Here is a 25,000-nt window from a genome sequence, read left to right on the forward strand (position 1 = left end):
TACCCCCCCCCCCCCCCCCCACTCTATACCCCCACCCCCTTGCATTTTGAAATCTCCTAACATTATCTGAAATGGAGCTGGCGTTAGAAAGCATGACTGAAACCCCACCGCTGTTAATCTCCTTCTCGATAAAAGAAGATATACACGTATTGTACGGCCGTTTTCTCAAGGCTGTCCAAATGAAGTGCTATCTGAATTTAACTCTTAAAAAAAAAAAGACTAATACGGGTTTTTTTTAATTTTTTTTTTAATAAGCCACGCCCCGGACTGCGCGCGCAACACATGCAGACGACGCATATATGTGTAGTAAGTTTGTCGGAACTTTGGCGGAGTAATTTGATAGAGTTTTTAGATTGTGTCAACGACTGTAGACGTGATGTAACTTACAGATAAATTATATCTGAGCTTAAAAAAGTGTTTATTTTCAATAAAAATCGGTTCGGGTAGCGATGTGATGTTAATCTAGCAAATCAACAGGGCTACTTCCTAATGGACCGAAGTTCTGTGGGACTGAAGAATCATCAACCGATGTGAACTGCTATTTGTTTAGGTGGTTCAGTCTTTCCCCATCGGCAGCCCTGTAAGCTTACATTTACTGAAAAAATCCTGTTTCATTTTTCTCTTTGAGTAAGAATATTTGTCCGCAGCTTACGGACTAACCCGTTCGATAGTATTACTTGGGTATAAACTTCCTTCCCAGATTGTCTCTGTCTCATCGCAAAATTACACAAACATTTTTCAATTTACAATATTTTACTTTGTCATTTTTTTCCCTGTTCGACGACTCTTCCGACTATGTGAGTGTGTATGCGTATGTTGAATCCGATTACGCTTGTCCGCTAAACTGAAACGTGATCGAAATGACATTCGATCGATATTGACACTAACTAGTTTTAAAAAAAAATGTATTCACACGCATACGCACACGTGCACTTTTGCAGTCCCATGCACTGACCGCTGGTTCTACCTTGTGCGCTTGTCCGGAGTTTTTCTTTGTTTCTTTTTTAATTTGAGGTAATCGATAATAGCGTGGCATGAAATACAATTTTGCGAAAACCCGGTGAAAACATATCGCTCTAATGAATGCTGTCCATCATGTGCGAGGTCGGGAAAAGTGTTACACGTATCGCATGAAAACAAAGAGTGTACAGATAAAACTGAAAAGGAATTAAAGCGGAGAAGTCGGCAACTCAGTCAAACCACCTCTAATAAAGTGACAAATAGTACTAAACTATCGACTACTAAGATTCATTTGATTTTGTAACCAAGAATTTAGTTTTTGTTTTTGACGGCGCCATCAATTTAAAAGAAATGCATCTTTTCTGGTTCACATTTAAATTAAAAAAAAATTAAAAAACCTACCTTTCTTGTTTTTTGATTCACATTTAGATAGTCAGCATTATATCATTTACATTTAACGTATACTGCATCCCGGTATCAGCATGCTTATTATACAATAAAATAAAAACAGCGCTAGCATACCATGAACATAATTAATTTCCTTGTAAATCTGTTTTGCTTCTTTCTTTATTTATTTATTTGTGTGGGGTGTTTTTTTTGCGTCTTTATTTTGGGGAGAGTGTTTTATTGTTCCTCAAAAGCACTTTGGTCAATATCCCTTTAACTTTGAACTACCGTTCAGTTTGAGGACAGAATGCAATTCTTTTATTTTTGGACAACAACACTGTTGGGGTTGATGTACAAAATTGATGGTTGACTGATCAAAAGATCAAAATATTGTGTGCGATATCTGTTCCTTTAAACCTTTCGTTTAACCAGCAGGTGACATATGGCATGGCACGGCCCCCGTTTGACCACCCAGGCTCTCCCTCGCCCACTTTGTCCCCGCAAGTTTTTTTGCTACCTTTTCTATATGCACTGTCAATAACATTTTTTGAGGCGAATTTGTCGTTTGCTTGCAAAAAAAAAGATAGTTAATTATCAGATCAGCTTTGTAAAGGAGATACTAAAAACCGCACATAATTATTCAAAAAAAGTCTGATGCGTGGCGACAACTGCCGCTCCGACTGAAGGGCTATTTACTGAAAAGGAAGGTGGGGGGGGGTCCTGGGGAGAGGTGGAGGGGTGGTGGGCAAAATGAGACAGAGCCGATACGATTACGATGTGGAGGGGGGGGGGCAGCAAATGTTCGCATGCACATGGTGGTCAGTAACTTTAGTAACACAAATCGACGTTTGATTTTAATCCCACACAGATGTGTTAATTTTTCTTTTGTTATTTTCTTTTTTCTGTCAAAATGTATAAATGAAAAACGTGACAGGCTGGATAAAATTTATCTGAGTGAAACGTTATTTCTTTCAGGGTCCGCATTGGTTTCTAAAAAAACAATAGTGTTTAATTTTAACTTGATTTCATTTACATGAATTCAAATCAGAAACGAAGAAAATATCATAACCCCGCAATATAACAGTGTCACAGAATCGTGAAACAATTCCGTGAAAACATTCTCTCAATGCTGACAATGTCTTGGTGCGTGGTTCTCACATGTGGTGTCCAGTTGTCCATCTTAGCTAATTTAAATTCCGCGTGTGATGTTTTAAGTGGGCCTATTGGGACGAAGCTGAGTAGATTCGGGATGCGAAAATCAGCAGATTATACGATTTTATGATCCGCGGCAGAGACTATCAAGTGCTCTTGCGTATACAAGAACCAGTCGGTCGGATCGAGTCCAGGTGTGATTTTTGCGTTCTACTTACAGTCGTTTTATCTCAGCTGATAACTCCTTGCCAAATGGTGGCAAAAACGCTCAATGGAAAGTGACATTGCATGCGTTGGGAAGACCGTGGGAAAATATTGAGACCTCAGAATAGGGTCCTACGATTGACCAAAGCAAACATAATACGACAACACATCATAGTGTGTGTGTGTTTCTGCACGCGGTCTGTTTCTCATAAGACACGCAATAAGCACACCCTGGTCGTAAGGGAAAATAGCCTAACATGGACAACTGCCTGATATGGACCACCTCCTGTTCTGACAAACTAACGGTGCTATAGGTCTCAAAACAATTTCATTCTTTGGATAACTTGCATATATATGCGATATAAACATTTGTAACCACACAATAAGCTAAGCTTATATTAAATGTGGTTATAAATATGTACATCTAGATAGGAATTATTATTTCACGTTATGTCAAGGTCAGAGAATCGCTTATCCCCTTGTTATAAATGTAAGACAGACAAGATACAATTTTTACCAAAAAAAGAGGAAAAGATACAGCAAAAGAATCAGAGGATGTGACAGAGGACGGGAAGAGAGTTAATTTTATTTTTCAGCAAGCAAGGGGGGGGGGGGGGGGGTCAGAGAGACGATTACTGTTACAGACTTGCCAATTCAATGTTCCTGCAGCAGCAATAATTTCATCCAAAATGTTGTCCAAACTAATTAAGCTTAGATTACTCATAATTTATGAATACAAAGAAAAACCTTCAAGAAAGATTCACTCAAACTTGATTAAATCCCCAGATGAAGCATCCGTCGCGTCGCACATATGGAAACATGCGTTCTTTGATATTACTGTTGCGATCGGTTTTGACGCTGCCGCCACCTCGCCGCAACTATCGTGCTGCCATCGCGTCGCGATATGGAAACACAGCTTAAGACTATGCATATAATACTGCTGGTTTTCTCTTCATTCTTCTCAAAATGTCGGTCTCTGTCTGTCTGTCCCTGTTTGTGTGTCTCTCTATCTCTATCTCGCACTAATTCTGTCGGTCGGTCCGTCTCTCTGTCTGTCTCTCTGTATTTCTAGCTCTGTCTCTCTTTTTGTCTTTTTCTTACTCTCTCAGTTTATTAAAACAAAACAAAAACAAGTCGCGTAAGGCGAAAATACAACATTTAGTCAAGTAGCTGTCGAACTCACAGAATGAAACTGAACGCAATGCAACGCAGCAAGACCGTATACTCGTAGCATCGCCAGCCACCGCTCACGGCAAAGGCAGTGAAATTGACAAGAAGAGCGGGGTAGTAGTTGCGCTGAGAAGGATAGCACGCTTTTCTGTACCTCTATTCGTTTTAACTTTGTGAGCGTGTTTTTAATCCAAACATATCATATCTATACGTTTTTGGAATCAAGAACCGATAAGGAATAAGATGAAAGTGTTTTTAAATTGATTTGGAAAATTTAATTTTGATACTAATTTTTATATTTTTAATTTTCAGAGCTTGTTTTTAATCCAAATATAACATATTGATATGTTTTTGGAATCAGCAAATAATGGAGAATAAGATGATTGTAAATGTGGATCGTTTTATAATTTTTTTTTTTTTTTACATTTTTCTGATTTTTAATGACCAAAGTCATTAATTAATTTTTAATTTAATTAAGCCACCAAGCTGAAATGTAATACCGAAGTCCGGGCTTTGTCGAACATTACTTGACCAAAATTTCAACCAATTTGGTTGAAAAATGAGGGCGTGACAGTGCCGCCTCAACTTTCACGAAAAACCGGATATGACGTCATCAAAGACATTTATCAAAAAAATTTAAAAAACGTTCGGGGATATCATACCCAGGAACTCTCCTGTCAAATTTCACAAAGATCGGTACAGTAGTTTAGTCTGAATCACTCTACACACACACACACACACACAGACACACACACACACACATCCCTGCCTGTCTGCCTGTTCTTCTCTCTCTCTTAGGTTACTTTCACGGATTATGCAAAAAAGAAATATGCACGGCTGCTTCACACTTTTCTTGTTTTCTCTCTATTCTCAACCTTTGGTGTCTGTCTGCGTGTCTGTGTGTCTGTCTGTCTGTTTGTTTGTTTGTCTGTCTGTCTGTCTCTCTCTCTCTCTCTCTCTCTCTCCCCTTCTCTCTCTCCCCATCTCTTTCTCGCCATCTCTCTCTCTTTTTCGCTCTCTTCATCTCTCTCTCTCTCTCTCTCTCTCTCTCTCTCCCCTTCTCTCTCCCCATCTCTCTCTCGCCATCTCTCTCTCTTTTTCGCTCTCTCTCTCTCTCTCTCTCTCTCTCTCTCTCTCTCTCTCTCTCTCTCTCTCTCTCTCTCTCTTACAGTCAGCATAATGTATTACAAATGATGGTTTATTCCTGGCAAATTTCGACCAAATGATTATCGAAGATGGTTATGCAAATAAGATGCAACAACGGAAAACAGACGAAATTAAACAGAGACCCCAAGCCCGTGACAGACAGACAGACAGACAGACAGACAGACAGACAGACAGACAGACAGACAGACAGACAGACACAGAGACTGAGACAGAGACAGACAGACTAGACAAGCCGACAAACAAAAAAACAACATGAAAAGACACATGTAGGTGACGATGCTGATCCCAATACCGATGCCGATGTCGATGATGATGATGATGATGATGATGATGATGATGATGATGATGATGATGATGATGATGATGATGATATATCTCTTTATTTCCCTCTCTTGGAGAGTTTGCTGCGTGATAGCCTCTAACCCTATTCATTGTATAACAACGTTAAATCATCATCGTCATCTCTCTCTCCCGTTCTCTCTCTCGCCCCCCCCCTCTCTCTCTCTCTCTCTCTCTCTCTCTCTCTCTCTCTCTCTCTCTCTCTTACACACTTTCTCTTTCCTACTCTCTCTCTGTTTTGTTCTCCTTTCTCTGTCAGATTTGTTTTAAACAAACACGTAGGAAAGAAATCTGCAGAGCTGTTGCAATTGTGTCTTTTATCTCTATCTCTTTCTATGATTTTTTTTCCGGTTTTTGACTGTGTGCCTATCTGTCTGTCTTCCTCTCTCTCGCAGGTTACTGTCTGTCCGTATGTCTGTCCGTCTGTTTGTCCGTCTCTCTCACTCTGTCTCTGTCTTTCTCTCTTATTTAATTACCCTAACTCTCACTCTCTCTCTCTCTACAATTACAAATACAATTTTTGTATTAAACATGCCCCTCTCCTCTTTATTGGTATAATGTACACAAACCCTTTTCGAATGAAGGGACTTACAAACCAACCACTACATGTATTTAGATGTGTGATGATCTTGGCAATGTCTTGCTTGTTTGATTGATTTTCTTTAAAATGTAATGTATGGATTAGAGCATGATGTTGAGAAAGTGCAAACTGCACTATACCACTTAATTCACATCAATCAACTCGCAATTTACCTCAATGCAATGCATTTTGTGTACATATGTATAATGTGTTTTCACTTTAGTTATCTGTTAAAATGTAGAATTTTAGTTATCTATTTTCTAATTTTTATCTTGTATTTTTTATTTCATTTTTTTAGTTAGTCCCTCTTTAGGGCGAGGGCTGGATGTAAAAAAGCAGACCACTGCTTAATCTACTACCCTCGTTAAATAAAGAATTGTCATTGTCATTGTCTCTCTCTCTCTCCTTCTCTCTCTCTCTCTCTCTCTCTCTCTCTCTCTCTCTCTCTCTCTCTCTCTCTCTCTCTCTCTCTCTATCTGTCCCTCCGGCAGCACACATTTTTCGCTCCAGCAATTTACTTGAACAAGTGAAGAAAATGCCTGTCGTTGGACTACCAACTGCTGTGGAAGCTACCTTGACAGGCCTGCCAGCTGACCACTATGTCAAGTACTGGAAAGTCACCGGAGAATGAGAAGGAGCCACAGTCACACTTCAACTGCTCAGCACAGAGAACCAACAGGCCGCCATTTGCCGAGCTAGTCAACGCAACGTAAACAAAACCCCTTCGCAGCTCAGACGTGACAGACAATGATCCCAACAATTTAACAGCAAAGAGGTATGCGTTTCTTCTGTTGATACAGCTGATCGATCATCTGCGAAATCATGCCAGCACAACATCAGGCATAATTCACACAAACACGCACGACAAAGTTCCCGACGTTAGGCACAAACAGAAAATGAGACTACACGCCGGCGAACGCATTGACAGCGAGGCAAGCTGTGTTGTGAACATTGAAGCACGTGAATCACGGAGCCACATTCCATCCAAGCTGACGGAACCTGCCTTGCAGCAATCCGTTGACTCCACATGCGTGGCCACTGACAGTGACAAGGACAGATATTTTACGTCAGAGAGTGATACAGAGGAACCAGTGGAAAAGCAGTTGACTAAAGCTGAAAAGGATGCTTTGGAAAGGGAGTACAGTCTAGGGGAAGTAAACGCACTTGCTTTAGAAATTACTACGAACCCCAGAACACGAAAGAAAGTGATTAGAATGGTGTACAATGCTTCATCCAAACAGCTGCTTGCAAAATCAGATGACTTCATGTTCACCTACGATTGTACCAAAGCTGAAACATTGTACTGGACGTTATTCAGGGACAAAGCAGACATGAGTTATGATGAATCAGAACGACTGGCATTTATTGAGGAGCCTGCGGATGTGCGACGAACACTGTACCTTATTGAGATAAATCATATCGCCAAGGATTTGCATGCACTGGTTACACTTCTCAGAGCCTACCTTCAGACTTGAACTTTGATCGCTGTTGTATCACATTTACGTATCATTACATGCTGCTTCTCTTGCAAAACTCGTAAAGCACTACTACTATATTTTGCAGCTGATACTGGTAAAACGTTAATACTCTATGATTGTATTAAAACATTATTGTACATAATGCACTGGAAACATTTTCAAACATAATGTGGTTAACTTCTATTTCACCTCAATGAGCGAGGGCGGGATGAAAAAAAAAAGTAGTTTAGCATTTCCTATTCTGTTACAGTGTTAAGATTAAGGTCAATTCAATTCAATTTAATTCAATTCAATTCAATACAATCATCTCTCCCTCATTCTCGTTCTCATAAATAGGACTCAAACCATACCGGCACGGTGGCCTAGTGGTAAGGCGTCCGCCCCGTGATCGGGAGGTCGTGGGTTCGAAACCCGGCCGGGTCATACCTAAGACTTTAAAATTGGCAATCTAGTGGCTGCTCCGCCTGGCGTCTGGCATTATGGGGTTAGTGCTAGGACTGGTTGGTCCGGTGTCAGAATAATGTGACTGGGTAAGACATGAAGCCTGTGCTGCGACTTCTGTCTTGTGTGTGGCGCACGTTATATGTCAAAGCAGCACCGCCCTGATATGGCCCTTCGTGGTCGGCTGGGCGTGAAGCAAACAAACAAACAAACAAGCACAGCGCAGAGCGATAGCTCTGCGGTTTTTGGACGTCCCCATTTCACTGCTGTACAGCAAACATCGTCCCCAAATACCTGTGTCTGTGTGTCACCGACTTAGTTGCTCTGCAGAGTGTGTGTGTGTGTGTGTGTAATACTGCCTTGCTGCAGAGTTTGTGTTATACCGCTTTGCTCTGCTGAGTGTGTTTGTGTTAATTACGGTCTGTCTGTCTGTATATTCTTTTGTCTGTCCGTCTGTCACTCAAGGGTAAGGGGGTGTCCTTAACCTCTCCTTTGTTGTCTCGGTCTGTCTCTCTGTCTCTGTCTATCTGTCTATGTCGCTCTTTCTGACTCTCTCCCTCTCAGCGGAGATCAAAGCCAATGAAAAACACACATCTCTGAAGCAGTTTTAGCTTGTGCCTCCAAATGACTGCTGTACAACAACCAGACCCCATCTGACTGCTGTTTGGGAAACAGTCCCCAATTCACTGCTGTACACCATTTACGTATCATTACATGCTGTTTCTCTTTCGAAACTTGTAAAGCACTACTTCTATTTTGCAGCTGATACTGGTAAAATGTTAATACACTATGATTGTATTGAAACATTATTGTACATAAAGCACTGGAACATTTTCAAACATAATGTGGTTAACTTCTATTTCAACTCAATGGGCGAGGGCGGGATGGAAAAAAACCATTTTAGCATTTCTTGTTCTGTTACAGTGTTAAGAGAAAGATAAATTCAATTCAATTTAATTCAATTCAATTTAATACAACTCTCTCTCCCTCATTCTCATTCTCATAAATCAGACTCAAACCATCCGTTGTCAGGGTCGTGAATGCTAGCTACTGACTGGATTGGAAATACTCTTATGTCGCCTAGCGCCATATGTAACTGATGAAACCATTCATAGCACAGCGCAGAGCTATCGGTTTTTGGACGTCCCCATTTCACTGCTGTACAGCAAACATCGTCCCCAAATAACTGTGTCTGTGTGTCACCGACTTAGTTGCTCTGCAGAGTCTGTGTGTGTAATACTGCCTTGCTCTGCTGAGTTTGTGTGTTATACCGCTTTGCTCTGCTGAGTGTGTGTGTTTGTGTTAATTACGGTCTGTCTGTATATTCTTTTGTCTGTCCGTCTGTCACTCAAGGGTAAACCGGCACGATTAGCTTAGTGGTGAGGCGTCCGCCCCGTGATCGGGAGGTCGTGGGTTTGAACCTCGGCCGGTGTCACGATTTCATCTTTCGCCTGTGTACATATTTCCCCCTCGATATTTACTCGAGACCGAAATGTTGTTTCCTGGTAAAATTAAGAAGAGAAATTATTTATGGACGAAAAGCATGTCAGTTTCTTGCATGTGAAAAAAATTGGTTGTGAAATTAAATAGATTTCACTCCCAAAATCGAATTCTTCGAAAACGTGTACCGAGTGGTTACGTCCCTTGAGTAAGAAGGGAAACATTTTAGGATGAATCAAATTTCTAAGTTAAATAAAATAATTGGTTGGACAAATTTGGCCCCATTAATGTAAGGTACACAAGGTCGCTCATCAGTACTATCGAAGGGTGTTTTTTTTGTTCAGTGTAGAGTTTATACTAGATCAACGAGGCCGAAAATCGAAATATCAACACGGCGAAAGATGAAAACGTCACACCGGGTCATACCTAAGACTTTAAAATTGGAAATCTAGTGGCTGATCCACATCCCATTTTGGTGCAATCCCATTTTGCCGCCGTCCCATTTTTTTCCCCATCCCATTTTCGCGACATTTCACAAGCCAAGCGTCATTTTATAAAATTTATAATTTTGGATGATTAATGAGATGAGGATGATTATAATGATGATGCTATGGATTTCCAATTTGGATTGAGACTACGTGACAGGGCATTTTACTAACATGTCATAACAATAGCGCGACATCCCATTTTGACACCATATCCCATTTGGCCGCCATGCCGTTTCACCGTATTCCATTTATCCCCCATCCCATTGTCGCGACATTTCACAAGCCAAGCGTCATTTTACTACCGTGTCATAACAATAGCACGTCATCCCATTTTGACACCATCCCATTTGGCCGCCATCACATTTTTTATTTATTCTTCTTGCCAAGCCTCACTATACTACTATACTGCGTTATTCAACTAGGAAGACATTCCGTTTACGCCAAATTCCATTTTTGCCACAATCCAAAATGTCGCGAAATAGAGATGGCGGCAAAATGGGATGACGGCAAAACGGCATGGCGACAAAATGGAATGTGGCGCTAGTGGTTTGACACGGTGGTAAAATGACACATGGCCTATGAAATGTCGGAAAAATGGGATGGGGGCAAAATGGGATAACGGCGAAACGGGATTGCGCCAAAATGGGAAGTGGAGCTAATGGTACATGACATGGTGGTAAAATGACACTTGGCCTGTAAAATGTCGCAAAAATGGGATGGGGGCGAAATGGGCTAACGGCCAAACGGGATTGCGCCAAAATGGGATGTGGGGCTATTGGTACATGATATGGTGGTAAAATGACACTAGGCCTGAGAAATGTCGCCAAAATGGGATTGGGGCGAATTGGGATAACGGCGAAACAGGACTAATAGATCCCTTGACTTGGGGTAGTGCGACTCTGTCACTGCTAGCTTTCCACTCGGAGGAAGCGACCGGAATTTCCCAACGATGGGACATCCTAGTAATTAATTTTTTTTTTTTAATTCCTAAAATTAACAGAGTCGCGCTACCCCAAAAGTCAAGGAATTTCGTGTTTGTCCCTTGACTTTGGAGATGACAAGAAAATATCGGGCGCAAAAACGTGATTTGTAAAATTTTTCACAACATATGTCGCCTAGCGCCATGTACGTGATGAAACCATTCATATAGCTCTGCGGGAGCTCTGCACTTTTGGACGTCCCCATTTCACTGCTGTACAGCAAACATCATCCCCAAATACCTGTTTGTTTCTAAAAAAAATCACGCTGGAGGTTGCATTTTATGTAATAACCTCCTGAAATGAGTTTTGACACTTTAGAATGGCATGTAAAATGACACATGGCCTATGAAATGTCGCAAAAATGGGATGGGGGCAAAATGGGATAACGGCCAAACGGGATTGCGCCAAAATGGGACGTGGAGCTAATGGTACATGACATGGTGGTAAAATGACACTTGGCCTGTAAAATGTCGCAAAAATGGGATGGGGGCGAAATGGGCTAACGGCCAAACGGGATTGCACCAAAATGGGACGTGGAGCTAATGGTACATGACATGGTGGTAAAATGACACTTGGCCTGTAAAATGTCGCAAAAATGGGATGGGGGCGAAATGGGTTAACGGCGAAACGGGATTGCGCCAAAATGGGATGTGGAGCTAATGGTACATGATATGGTGGTAAAATGACACTTGGCCTGAGAAATGTCGCCAAAATGGTATGGGGGCGAATTGGGATAACGGCGAAACAGGACTAATAGATCCCTTGACTTGGGGTAGTGCGACTCTGTCACTGCTAGCTTTCCACTCGGAGGAAGCGACCGGAATTTCCCAACGATGGGGCATCCTAGTAATGAATTTTTTTTTTTTTTTTAATTCTTAAAATTAACAGAGTCGCGCTACCCCAAAAGTCAAGGAATTTCGTGTTTGTCCCTTGACTTTGGAGATGACAAGAAAATATCGGGCGCAAAAACGTGATTTGTAAAATTTTTCACAACATATGTCGCCTAGCGCCATGTATGTGATGAAACCATTCATATAGCTCTGCGGGAGCTCTGCACTTTTGGACGTCCCCATTTCACTGCTGTACAGCAAACATCGTCCCCAAATACCTGTTTGTTTCTAAAAAATCACGCTGGAGGTTGCATTTTATGTAATAACCTCCTGAAATGAGTTTTGACACTTTAGAATGGCATGTAAAATGACACATAACCTATGAAATGTCGCAAAAATGGGATGGGGGCAAAATGGGATGGGGGCAAAATGGGATAACAGCCAAACGGGATTGCGTCAAAATGGGACGTGGAGCTAATGGTACATGACATGGTGGTAAAATGACACGGCCTGTAAAATGTCGCAAAAATGGGATGGGGGCGAAATGGGCTAACGGCGAAACGGGATTGCGCCAAAATGGGATGTGGAGCTAATGGTACATGATATGGTGGTAAAATGACACTTGGCCTGAGAAATGTCGCCAAAATGGGATGGGGGCGAATTGGGATAACGGCGAAACAGGACTAATAGATCCCTTGACTTGGGGTAGTGCGACTCTGTCACTGCTAGCTTTCCACTCGGAGGAAGCGACCGGAATTTCCCAACGATGGGACATCCTAGTAATGAATTTTTTTTTTTTTTAATTCTTAAAATTAACAGAGTCGCGCTACCCCAAAAGTCAAGGAATTTCGTGTTTGTCCCTTGACTTTGGAGATGACAAGAAAATATCGGGCGCAAAAACGTGATTTGTAAAATTTTTCACAACATATGTCGCCTAGCGCCATGTATGTGATGAAACCATTCATATAGCTCTGCGGGAGCTCTGCACTTTTGCATGGACGTCCCCATTTCACTGCTGTACAGCAAACATCGTCCCCAAATACCTGTTTGTTTCTAAAAAATCACGCTGGAGGTTGCATTTTATGTAATAACCTCCTGAAATGAGTTTTGACACTTTAGAATGGCATTTAACGCTCATTGAAGTTTTAACAAACTTTCTAACACCTAAAACATTCATAGCACCGATAACGTAATTCTAGCTCTGCACTTTGTGTACACATACGTCCCCATTTCACTGCTGTACAGCAAACATCGTCCCCAAATGTCTGTTTTTCTAAAAATCACGCTGGCGGTTGCATTTTATGTAATAACCTCCTGAAATGAGTTTTCACACTTTAAAATGGCATTTAACGCTCATTGAAGTTTTAAGAAACTTTCTAACACTTAAAACAAAAGAGACCCCAAATGCCTGTGTTTTGAGCAAGATGGCATTTTGATACACAGCCGACCCCAAATGACTGTAAAACCACCTATGTGTGTGTGTGTGTGCGTGTGTGTTTGTGTGCGTGTGTGCGCTTGCGTGCGTGCGCTCGCGCTTGTGTGTGTGTGTGTGTGTGTGTGTGTGTGTGTGTGTGTGTTAGACAGTCAATACCATCAAACATGCTGACATAGCTGCGAGAGAGGGGGTCTGTGTGTGTGTGTGTGTGTGTGTGTGTGTGTGTGTGCGTGTGTGTGTGTGTGTGTGCGCTTGCGTGCGTGCGCTCGCGCCGTGTGTGTGTGTGTGTGTGTGTGTGTGTGTGTGTGCGCGCGTGTGTTTAACAGAATCAATACCATCCAACAGGCTGAATTAGCCGCGCCACAACGCCTCCCGAACGGCCAGTGGAACTGCTCAGTACCTGCCTGGCCAGACTTCCAACAGCATTTTGCCTGCAACTTCGAGCTGGAGTGTGAGGGGGGGGAGGACGAGGCCCATTGCCCCTACACCTACTGTGGGGCGGGGGATACTTCTACGGCCGACACCTGCTACTTTATCCCTGGGCCAAACCTGGTTTGAGTCTTTTCTTTTTCTTTTTCTTTCACAACAAGAACAACACAAGCAAACAATGGACATTTTGAAAGTTTTCCCTGCTTAAAAAACAATAATAGTACAGTCCAAAAAGAAAACAAAAATACACACAACTACACACATATCAACACACACACACACACACACACACACACACACACACACACACACACACACATACACACACACACACACACACATACACACACACACACAAACACACATGTGCACACACACACACATACAAACACACATTTGCATACACACACACAAACACACACGCATACACACACACACAAACACACACACACACACACAAACATGCACACACACACACGCGCGCGCACGCATGCCAACAACTTATTACCAAACCAACTCTTCATACGAGGTCCATAATTCTAAAACAAATTAAATATTGCCAGCATTGAAACTGGAATATTTTTCTATTTCAAAATATATCTGACAGTGGCCTAATCTCTTGTAACTTACTCTAAAAAAAAAAAACCCTTTGCAAACAAAATGATAAAATCCAACCGTAGTGTGTGTGTGTGTGTGTGTGTGTGTGTGTTAGACAGTCATTACCATCAAACATGCTGACATAGCTGCGAGAGAGGGGGTCTGTGGGGGGGGGGGGGGGGTCAGTAATACATGCCGTGTGTTTGTATTTATGGACAATCACAATTCTCTTAAACCTAAAGACATATCCAGCGCATGAATTAACAATATGGATAGGTGCAACGACAAACAAGTTTACAGTGCTAACATACATTATCGGCTTTCAATCATGTTCTATCGTTCCACGGCACAAACTCTCTCTCTCTCTCTCTCTCTCTCTCTCTCTCTCTCTCTCTCTCTCTCTCTCTCCCTCTCTTTCTCTCTCTTTCTCTCTCGTTCTCTCTTGTTCTCTCTCTCTCTCTCTCTCTCTCTCTCTCTCTCTCTCTCTATCTCTCCTTCTCTCTCTCTCTCCCCCTAGCTCTCTCTCTTTCTAACCTACAAACATTTCCAGCGCAAAAATCAACAATTTGAATAGGTACAACAACAACACAGGTGTACTGCACCAGCCTACATTATTTGCAATCAAACCTGCTCTAACATTCAACGGCACAAACTATGTATAACACATCGCCGTCTCGTTCACCTGTTCCACATTGGGTAACTAGTTCAAAAACCTTTTTCTTTTTTGAAAAACACGATATAAGAATCTGGCCACATGCACCACTGAATCCCCTTTATCTACAGACATAGCACGTATAATACTGTTCGCATCTTCACTCTGGTTTTTTTCTCTTAATATTTTGACATCAAGTCTATAATCACAATATCCTTTGCATACAAACAATACATTTTTCTCGTCTTCCACGTCCTCTCAAAGGCCCGGTACAACGTCAGTTCGATAGCGGCATTTGTGGGTGTTTATGGGTGAAATACCAAATCGAAATTGTATGTATGCATCTCGAAAACAGCGGAGCGAACACTTCAGCGCGAATTTCTTGTTTAAAGAGTGAATAAAATTCAAATCGCTCCGAGTTCATGATGCTGTCGTGCTATTCTTGCTGGAAGCAATCAAACAATCGTTGTCTGAATACTGCTATAAATCGATTCAAATCGCCTGTAGACACCTTGTTGCAGCCAGACATCTCCAAAGCCGTACATGCATAACATTTCTTTCAAATAATGAGACCATGTTTTCTTGCCATAACCCTGTAAATGTTTCATCATGTCATATGCTTTCCTTGGGAGTCTTTCGCTTGGCAAATGTAACACTCTCAGCCAATACTTAATACAGCGAACCGACGAAGTGACATAAAGTGGGTAGCGGCCTAAGTCACCATATACCATCTTGTTTGGTGTTAAAACTTTGTCGTCCTACACACAAAAACTTCTTGCATGCAAACAAATGGGCTTTCTCAAGAGCTTCAAACCTTTGGAATCCCCACAGCTCAGATCCATACATTTAAGATCGGGAGGACCTGTGCGTCATATATTTTAAAAAATACGCTTCTAGGTATGTTGCCTAGCCTCCACAAACATCTTCGGATTTGGCCAGTCCTTATCTTTGCCTTTGAGGCCAGATCACTGACCATTAGCGTCAATGACAATTTTGTGGTGAAATTTAGCCCCAAGTACTTGTAACTGTTCACAACCTCTATGTCCTCGTTTCCGTACTTCCAGGCTTCATTTGGTGCCAAAAATCCCCCTTTTCTAAAAACGATTACCTTTGTCTTATCCAGGTTGACCGTCATGGAAAAATTATCCGTAAACTGTTTTAACACATCAATCTGTTTCTGTAACCCGGCTGCGCTATAGGATATCAAGAGTACATCGTCGACAAACAGCAATATGAGAATCTGCATCACGTCAGGTGTTAACTGTATTCCATGTTTACCGTTTTGAAACAGGCAGTGTCGGATAGAGTAAGAGAGAGAGTTCCACGCAACGGCAGCAGAGTGGGAGAAGGCTCTCTGGCGGTGCTGTTTGCGACTAAAAGAAGATAGACGGAATATTCTAGTGTCTACAGAGGAGCGGAGGGATCGTGAGGGTGTATATAGTGTGAACAGGTCAGACAGGTAGGATGGGGCTGAGCCAGATATTATTTTGTAGCAGATACAGCAGCACTTATATTGGATTCTCAGCTCTACAGGGAGCCAATGAAGTTTCTTTAGCAAGGGGGAACAGGACTGGGACCGAGGGGCTTTGCAGACAAGCCGGACTGCAGAATTTTGAACGCGCTGCAAAGGATGGATGACAGACTGAGAACAGCCAATGAGAACAGAATTTCCGTGGTCTAATCGAGAAAGAATGTAGGGGGAAACAAGGGTCTTGGTGGAATCTTCGGTAAGGTATGGGCGGAAAGAACCTATTCTCTTAAGCTCGATGTAAGCGGACTGACAGACTTTCATAAAATGATGTTTCAAGGAGAGATCGCTATCAAAAAAGATGCCAAGATCACGGACGGAGTCTGAGAATTCAATAGTGCTGCTGCCCAAAGTGATAGAAGGAGGGAGAGAGAGAGAGGACGAGAGGGATGATTTCGTGAAACGAATGGCTTCTGTTTTGTCACAGTTAAGTTTCAATGCAAGACTGAAGGGAGGTGGTCATCTGGGCGTATTCTGAGGGAGTCGCTGAGTTCTGAACCTGAGTGTCGTCAGCAAACATTTCGTGGAAAACGGAATGTCTGTCGACGAGGTCAGTCAGAGGGGAGGTGTACATGATGAACAGCACGGGCCCGAGCACAAAGCCCTGGGGAACGCCAAAAAAGGAGGGAGGTTTCCTGGGATGGGACGTCGTTTACAATTACAAATTTTTTTCTGTCTGAGAGATAGGATCTGAACCAATTTAGAACTGAATTTTGGATGCTGAAAGTGTGCTCAAGGCGGGACAGTAGAATTTCATGATCAATTGTATCGAAAGCGGCCGAAAGGTCTAACAGGAGGAGCAGGGAAATTTTTTTTATCGTCTAAGGAAGTCAAAATGTTGTTGAGGATACTAAGGACTGCGGTCTCTGTGCTATGGTCCGTGCGGTAAGCTGACTGGTGCGGAGTGAGGAGGTTGTTGGCAGAGAGGTGGGAGGAGAGCTGGTCTAGGACTATCTTCTCTAGGATTTTAGAACCCCCCGCGGGTTAGGGGGAGTCCCATATTGGTTGGGACGAGAAAGAATTTACCCGATGCTACCCAGCATGTCGTAAGAGGCGACTAACGGTTGTTTCTCCTTTACCCTTGATAAGTGTTTCTTGTATAGAATATAGTCAATGTTTGTAAAGATTTTAGTCAAGCAGTATGTAAGAAATTTTAAGTCCTTTGTACTGGAAACTTGCATTCTCCCAGTAAGGTCATATATTGTACTACGTTGCAAGCCCCTGGAGCAATCTTTTGATTAGTGCTTTTGTGAACAAGAAACAATTAACAAGTGGCTCTATCCCATCTCCCCCCTTTCCCCTATCCCATCCCCCCCCCCTTTCCCCGTCGCGATATAACCTTGAATGGTTGAAAACGACGTTAAACACCAAATAAAGAAGAAAAAGGATTTTAGAAAGGAAGGGAAGGTTTGAGATGGGCCTGTAGTTCTTAAGTACGTTGGGGTCGAGGGAGCTTTTCTTCAGAAGGGGTTTAATGACAGCTTTTTTGAAATCTGAGGGGACGGTGCCAGTGGAAAGGGACTCGTTCAGTATTCTAGTGATGGTGGGTAGAAGGATGTCTAAGTGATCCCAGAGGAGGGAGGTGGGGAGGGGGTCGAGGTCACAGGACGTTTTGGCAGACTTCACAATGAGTTTACGAACAAAATCTTCAGAGACTGGGGTGAAAACAGAGAACGAATTTCCAACAAAAATGGGAGAGCGGTCTGAGTCGCTATGCTGGGCGAAGCTGTTGCGGATGGTCAAAATCTGTTCATGAAAATACTTAGAAAAAACATCTGGCAGTTTAGACATGTCATGTACAGTTGGAAGGATGACCTGTTTTGCTTTACCAAGCATGGTGGTGACAGTGTTAAACAACTCTTTACAAGATGAGGATGCTGCGACCTTGGATGAATAAAAAGTGGTCTTGGCGGCATCAACAAAATCTATGACTTTCTGCTTGGTGGTGTCATAAATCTGCTTAATATAATATGTACAGTCAGCTTGGAAGATGCCCAGCGTCGCTCAGCTTGACGCCGCTCACGTTTCAACTGTTGAAGCTCCGGAGCAACGGAGTTATACCAAGGGGTAGGCGGACGCTGGCGCACCTTCCGCTGTTGCACAGGAGCGTGTTTGTCTAAGACTATCCTAAGGTTTTTGTTCAAGTCAGAGACAGACAAATCATCAACAACAATGCTAGCTAAATCATGTGAAAAATCAGACTTGTCAATAGCACGAATGGAACGCACTGACTTTACTTGAGGAACAGCTTTCTGCTTTGGAACATCAAGACGGCATAGAGTAGTCACATGATCAGAGGTCAAGTCATGACAACACTCTGTAGTATGAACAAGATAGTCACTGTCCCGGTAAATCACAAGATCCAGAGTGTGGGTGCTACGCAAGAACGTAGGCTGGTCAACGGCCTGAGTCAGGTCGAACATTTGCAACAGTTCTCTGAACTTTTTCGTCTTTGGATCTGACACGTTCTCATAGTGTACATTGAAGTCCCCTGTGAGCAGCAAACTACCATCACATGTAGTAGCATACTCTACAAAGTCCGGGAGCTCGTCGAGGAAGAGGGAGTGTGTCAGTTTGTTGGCTCTACTGGGAGGGGGGCGGTACACACAGAACAGCTGAAGGCGCTGTTTATTCAGTCACTGACAACTGAACAACTTCAAAAGACCTGTGGGGGAAAGAAAAATCATTTGTGACACAACCAAGGGAAGTAAGCTGATCTTTCACAATCACAGCGATCCCACCCCCGCGCTTGGCGGTCTGTCTGTCGGTCTCTCTCTGTCCCTGTACCTGTCTCCCGCTATTCCCCGCCCCAACCCCCCCCCCCCCCCCACTGACTCTCTCTTTCTTTTTTGAATGTTATGCTATTTCAAATGAAACGTGACTGTGATATTATGCGTACGGTGTTACCATTTTGTCTGTTGGTGTTTCCTCTCTCGCTCCCTCTCTCTCTTTCTCTCTCTCTCTCTCTCTCTCTCTCTCTCTCTCTCTCTCTCTCTCTCTCTCTCTCTCTCTCTCTCTCTCTCTCTCTCTCTCTCTCTCTTGCTACCAGCTTGTACTTATAATACTTGCATAGTATGCATTTGATTTTATGAATAACCACATATGTATGCTCTTCATGCTTCATCTTCATCATCATCATCATCATCATCATCATCATCATCATCATCATCATCATCATCATCATCATCATCATCGTTATCTTTATCATCACGTGCTGAAGTTTTCTGACCTCCTTTTGTTGGTAAACTTTTAAACTTTTTATTTTTTATTTTTTTCAATGTTATCATTGTGTGTCTGTGCATCCCAAGGACAGATTGTAAGAAAAGGCGTGGCCTTAAATCTTAATCCTTGTTAAATAAAGTTCAATTCAATTCTCTCTCTCTCTCTCTCTCTCTCTCTCTCTCTCTCTCTCTCTCTCTCTCTCTCTCTCTCTCTCTCTCGTTGATTTCTCTGTCTCTCTCTCACACACAAACACACTCGTATGCTCCGTGCTTTGGTGTCCCCACCTTTTTTGAGCATAGTTCATGTCCTAGCTGACAACGCTAGCAGCATAGTTCATGTACTAGCTCGATAACAGCATAGTTCATGTTCTAGCTGACAACAAAAGCAGCATAGTTAATGTCCTAGCTGACAACGATAACAGCATAGTTAATGTCCTAGCTCGATAACAGCATAGTTCATGTTCTAGCTGACAACAATAGCAGCATAGTTCATATGTCCTAGCTGACAACGATAACAGCATAGTTCATGTCCTAGCTGACAACAATAGCAGCATAGTTCATATGTCCTAGCTGACAACGATAACAGCATAGTTCATGTCCTAGCTGACAACGATAACAGCATAGTTCATGTCCTAGCTGACAACGATAACAGCATAGTTCATGTCCTAGCTGACAACGATAACAGCATAGTTCATGTCCTAGCTGACAACGATAACAGCATAGTTCATGTCCTAGCTGACAACGATAGCAGCATAGTTCATGTCCTAGCTGACAACGATAACAGCATAGTTCATGTCCTAGCTGACAACGAAAGCAGCATAGTTCATGTCTTAGCTGACAACAAAAGCAGCATAGTTCATGTTCTAGCTGACAACAATAGCAGCATAGTTCATATGTCCTAGCTGACAACGATAACAGCATAGTTCATGTCCTAGCTGACAACGATAACAGCATAGTTCATGTCCTAGCTGACAACGATAGCAGCATAGTTCATGTCCTAGCTGACAACGCTGACAGCATAGTTCATGTTCTAGCTGACAACGATAGCAGCATAGTTCATGTCCTAGCTGAGAACGATAAAAGCATAGTTCATGTCCTAGCTGACAATGACAATAGCATAGTTCATGTCCTAGCAGAGAACGCTGACAGCATTGTTCATGTCCTAGATGAGACCATTTAACGCAAACGAAAAGTGCCGGGAGGAGGGCGGACATCCGGCCAAACTGACCACACCCCAGGAATGGCAGACAGTGACTGCGGCCTTGAAAGCCAGGAGACAGATATCTGTTGTCTGGTTGGGTCTCACAACGTCCGCTTCTATTCCGTTCAGCTTGTAAGTAATACACGCACTTGGCGTTGAAATAGCGCTGTTAAGACGCTCTTGTAAGCTGCGGAGAACACTCATGTCATGATCCACGGACAAAAGCATTTTGAAAAAGGGAGCGAGACATTTTCATGTTTTCCTTTGAGAAATACCCATTCGTGACTCGTAGATTTTAAACAGGTACGCTATCCCATCGTAGATCTCATTGAAAACTGAAGAATCTCGACCCAGCTTTATTATCGCAGACGTAATATAATACTTTATCCTACATACGTGAGACCGACCAATCATGATATAACAAATATCGTTCACTTCACATGTGTGTATATCATGTAAATGATGTCAAATTAGTTATCTTTTTAATTTTTGAACTCGTAAGTCTTGTATTTTATTCATTTGAATTAATTCCAAAGGTTGACAATCCAATTTATTAAGGGTTGTAAAATTATCTAGTACCTCTGAATTTCCCAGGATTACTCACTCTATTTTAAATAAAATCGACTTTTGGGAAATCTCGATGGGGAATTGTATCAACGCGCGTCGACTGGATTGTAATGGTGGTTGTCCACTTCTAATTTGAATGAAATACGCAAATACACATCAAATACAATTTATCGCAAACATTTAAAATACAAGTATGCATAGCTAAGATATTACAAATCTCTCCACTAAGGTCTACAAGGCGCAGTGACAGAGTACACGAATCCATCTGCACGCGAGGGCATCGCATTTTACTCCTCGATATCGATCACTGTGTGTCGGTTGGGTTACAAAAACGTAGCCTTGTGTTTGTTTACAGATACGGCCGATCCGCTGTGTGGGCTGATGGTACAGTAGCGTACTATGTCAACTACACAAAAGACATTTCTTCAAGCCTTTTTTTATGCGGCTATTTTCAAGAGCGGGACTACGACATGATCATGCTGGATGCTGATTGCCGGGCTATATTCCAATTAGGTCAATCTGCTCCTCTGTGTGAACGCACGACTGCCGAGGTAGAAGGCCAAGAGGTGCCGGAGAACATCGAGCTCCAGTACCCAGAAAACAGACAACTACGGCTGTCGCACGTGACTTGCAGTAACGGACAGACCATGCTCTCCTTCCTGTCATGCGAGAGCTCGTCACGTGGTGCTTACGTCAACGAAAGCGTCATTTCCGGCTCTGCGCAAAGTACTATTGACGAAGGGGGCGGGCCGTACTTCCGGTGTGACAGTGAGGTGGAACACGTGCCCTACACTCTGGTGTGTGACCACCGGCAGGACTGTGCCGACAACTCGGACGAAGACTTCTGTCAGTTCCCTCCCTGCACCGGAAACACGCCGCTAAAATGTGGAACTAGTCATCAGGTGATCTAGATTTGTCTTTCAATTCATCCATTCTCATCATACGGTTTCTACTAGCCCGGCGGAATTGTTACTCGCCCCTGGTGATCGGGCGGTTGATATGGTCATCCCTGGTCTTATGTCTTTTGTTACTCTGTGCAGTGTCTCGCCTTGGACCGCTGGTGCGATGGACAACACGACTGTTCCAACGGGGAGGATGAGCGAGAGTGTACTTCTTCTATATCTTTTATTCCGCTGTTGGGGAAATACGTTGCCATTCCCCCGCCGGCAGTCGTTCACTTTGACCCCACAGCCAACACCACGAGTGCTGTCACCATGACAACGCTGACCCTCTCCAACGGCTCCTACACCTGTCCAGACAGTCACTTTCAGTGTCCGGGGGGAGGCTACTGCATGCCGGTCTTCGTGAGGTGTAACGGCGTCAACGACTGTCCCCGCCACGAGGACGAGGAGGGGTGCTACACCTATACCTGTCCGGGGTTCTACAGGTGTAGAAAGTCCAGGATCTGTCTGCATGCTGACCACGTGTGTGACGGGCTCTACCACTGCCCGCTGCAAGACGACGAGCAGTACTGTCACATCCACTGTCCTACCGACTGCACGTGCTCCGGGTTTGCCTTCGCGTGTCCTCACCTTTTTCCAGTGCACCAGTTTGCCGACCTTCGCTACCTGGACGCCAGTGACAGCGGTCTGAACTTGGAACACATGACGCACAATGTCTTGCTGATCCATCTCAGCGTGGCCAGGTGTGGCCTAACAGACTTTGGCAACGTGACACTCCCAAACTTACAAAGCTTGGACCTCAGTGACAACCACTTAGTCTCCGTAGGCACCGGTGACCTTTCTCTCTTTTCTAACCTCAGGGATTTATACCTGTCTGGAAATCCTTTGATTTCAATTCTGTCCACGACATCTGACTATGCTCAACATTTCCCATTGATGAATAGTCTTGATCTTTCTCGTATCAACATGAAAGAACTAAAGGTAGACAAACTTACCCTCATGCCGAACTTAAAAATTCTAAACTTTTCAAACAATGGCATTGAGCGAATTGAAGGGACGTTTAAGTCGCTACCTCATTTAACTGTACTTGATATTCATGGATGTCCCGTTCACAATTTTGAGAGGAACTTGCTGAGAGATCTTGAACATTTTCAACGACTGTACGCACAGAATTACAAGCTGTGCTGTCCTTTGGCTTTACCTGTAGGATTCAATCCAAAAAACTGCTTGGCACCTTTCAGTGAGGTTTCATCGTGCGAGTCACTCCTACGATCGGACCTATACCGTGTTCTGTTGTCGCTCTTTGCGGCTTTGGCTTTGATGGGTAATTTAGGCAGCTTGATTATAAGAATATTCGTGTTGAAACAAAGCGCAAAGTCTGGCTTCGGTACCTTTGTCTCTCATCTGTGTGTTTCGGATTTTGTGATGGGCGTGTACCTGGCGATTATCGGATTGGCTGATCGTCTGTACCTGGGTTCCTACCTGTGGGAAGACAACGCCTGGAGACACAGTGCCGCCTGTAAGGTGGCTGGCTTCCTGTCTCTCCTGTCCTGCGAGGTGTCCGCCTTCATCGTGTGTTTCATCACACTGGACAGGTTCTTGGCGCTACGCTTTCCCTTCAGCGGATTCCACTTCAGCAGCAAGGCGTCTCACGTGGCGTGTGCGGCAACATGGCTGCTGGGTGTGGGAGTGGCGGCCGTCCCTCTACTTCCCGCCACGTCACACTGGCAGTTCTACAGCCAGACAGGCATCTGCATCCCGCTGCCCGTCACCAGGAACGACTTCATGGGCCGCAGCTATTCCTTCGGCGTGATGATCGTGCTCAACTTTGTGCTGTTCCTGCTGATGGCGGTGGGGCAGGTCTTCATCTACACCTCCATCCAGTCCAGCAGGATGAGCCTGGGACCAGACTCTTCGCGCAAAGAACAAGACGTCAACATCGCACGTCGCCTCATCACCATCGCCGTGACGGACTTTCTGTGCTGGTTCCCTATCGGCTTGCTTGGTCTGCTGGCCTCCGGGGGAGTTGCCGTTCCTGGCGAGGTCAACGTGGCCATGGCCATCCTGGTGCTGCCGCTCAACTCGGCCCTCAACCCCTTTCTCTACAGCCTCAACATGCTGCTGGAGCGGAGGAGGCGTGCTCGGGAACAACGCCTGATGCAGGCTCTGGAAGCCAGTTTAGTCTCAGAGAATGCGAACTGAAGTGGGAGAAGCATCTTGTTTTAGTCTTGAAAGACTGACTCACTGTCAAAGAACTTAGAACTCAGAACTTTATTACGAAATGATAAAGATTTTAGGCTTAGCCTAATCTTCCAACCTGTCCTTTGAACATGTACCGAGAATAATTGTAAACGTAAGCAAAACACTGCACGCACACAGACACACAGACACACAGATACACAGATACACAGACACACAAACACAGACACACACACACACACACAGAGACACATACACACACTCAAAGAGAGAGAGAGAAAGAAAGAGAGAGAGAGAGAGAGAGAGAGAGAGAGAGAGAGAGAGAGAGAGAGAGAGAGAGAGAGAGAGAGAGAGAGAGAGAGAGAGAGAGAGAGAGAGAGAGAGAGCTTCAGTCTGTTTGTTTCCTTTTATTTCACCGAAAGATAATCGAGGAATGGTAATGAGCTAAGAGGTAAATTTACCCACGTTTTATAAATCAAGACCTGTTTAAAATAACATAAGGCATAAGGGCAGTCTATTTCTTGCGATGAATAATTAATGTTCAACAATGCCACTCACCACCCCCCCCCCACCTTCCGAACACTTACCCAGGTTCTTTCCACATCGTATCGTTATATATAGCCACCAAACATATATAGCCGCATACATTTTAT

At 43.5% G+C, this 25,000-nt stretch overlaps 1 protein-coding gene and 1 long non-coding RNA gene across 2 annotated transcripts in view; both read left to right on the plus strand.

Annotated features, from left to right (window-relative positions):
- Window positions 1-25,000, plus strand: part of LOC138957423 (uncharacterized) — a 268,397-nt gene that overhangs the window by 110,696 nt on the left and 132,701 nt on the right. The gene's annotated exons all lie outside the window — the stretch shown is intronic.
- Window positions 21,717-24,403, plus strand: LOC138955599 (G-protein coupled receptor GRL101-like). The gene is made up of 2 exons (XM_070327170.1): window positions 21,717-22,043; window positions 22,287-24,403. The coding sequence occupies exons 1-2, from the start codon at window positions 21,717-21,719 to the stop codon at window positions 24,348-24,350; spliced, it is 2,391 nt and encodes a 796-aa protein (XP_070183271.1). The 3' UTR covers window positions 24,351-24,403.

The sequence above is a fragment of the Littorina saxatilis genome, linkage group LG2 (assembly GCF_037325665.1).
Source record: "Littorina saxatilis isolate snail1 linkage group LG2, US_GU_Lsax_2.0, whole genome shotgun sequence".
NCBI lineage: Eukaryota > Metazoa > Mollusca > Gastropoda > Littorinimorpha > Littorinidae > Littorina > Littorina saxatilis.

Excerpts from the sequence above, each read along its gene's own strand:
- LOC138955599 (XM_070327170.1), top strand. The coding sequence starts at position 21,717 with ATGATCATGCTGGATGCTGATTGCCGGGCTATATTCCAATTAGGTCAA. Across the intron at positions 22,044-22,286 it reads AACACGTGCCCTACACTCTG|TGTCTCGCCTTGGACCGCTG; the intron begins GTGTGTGACCAC and ends TACTCTGTGCAG.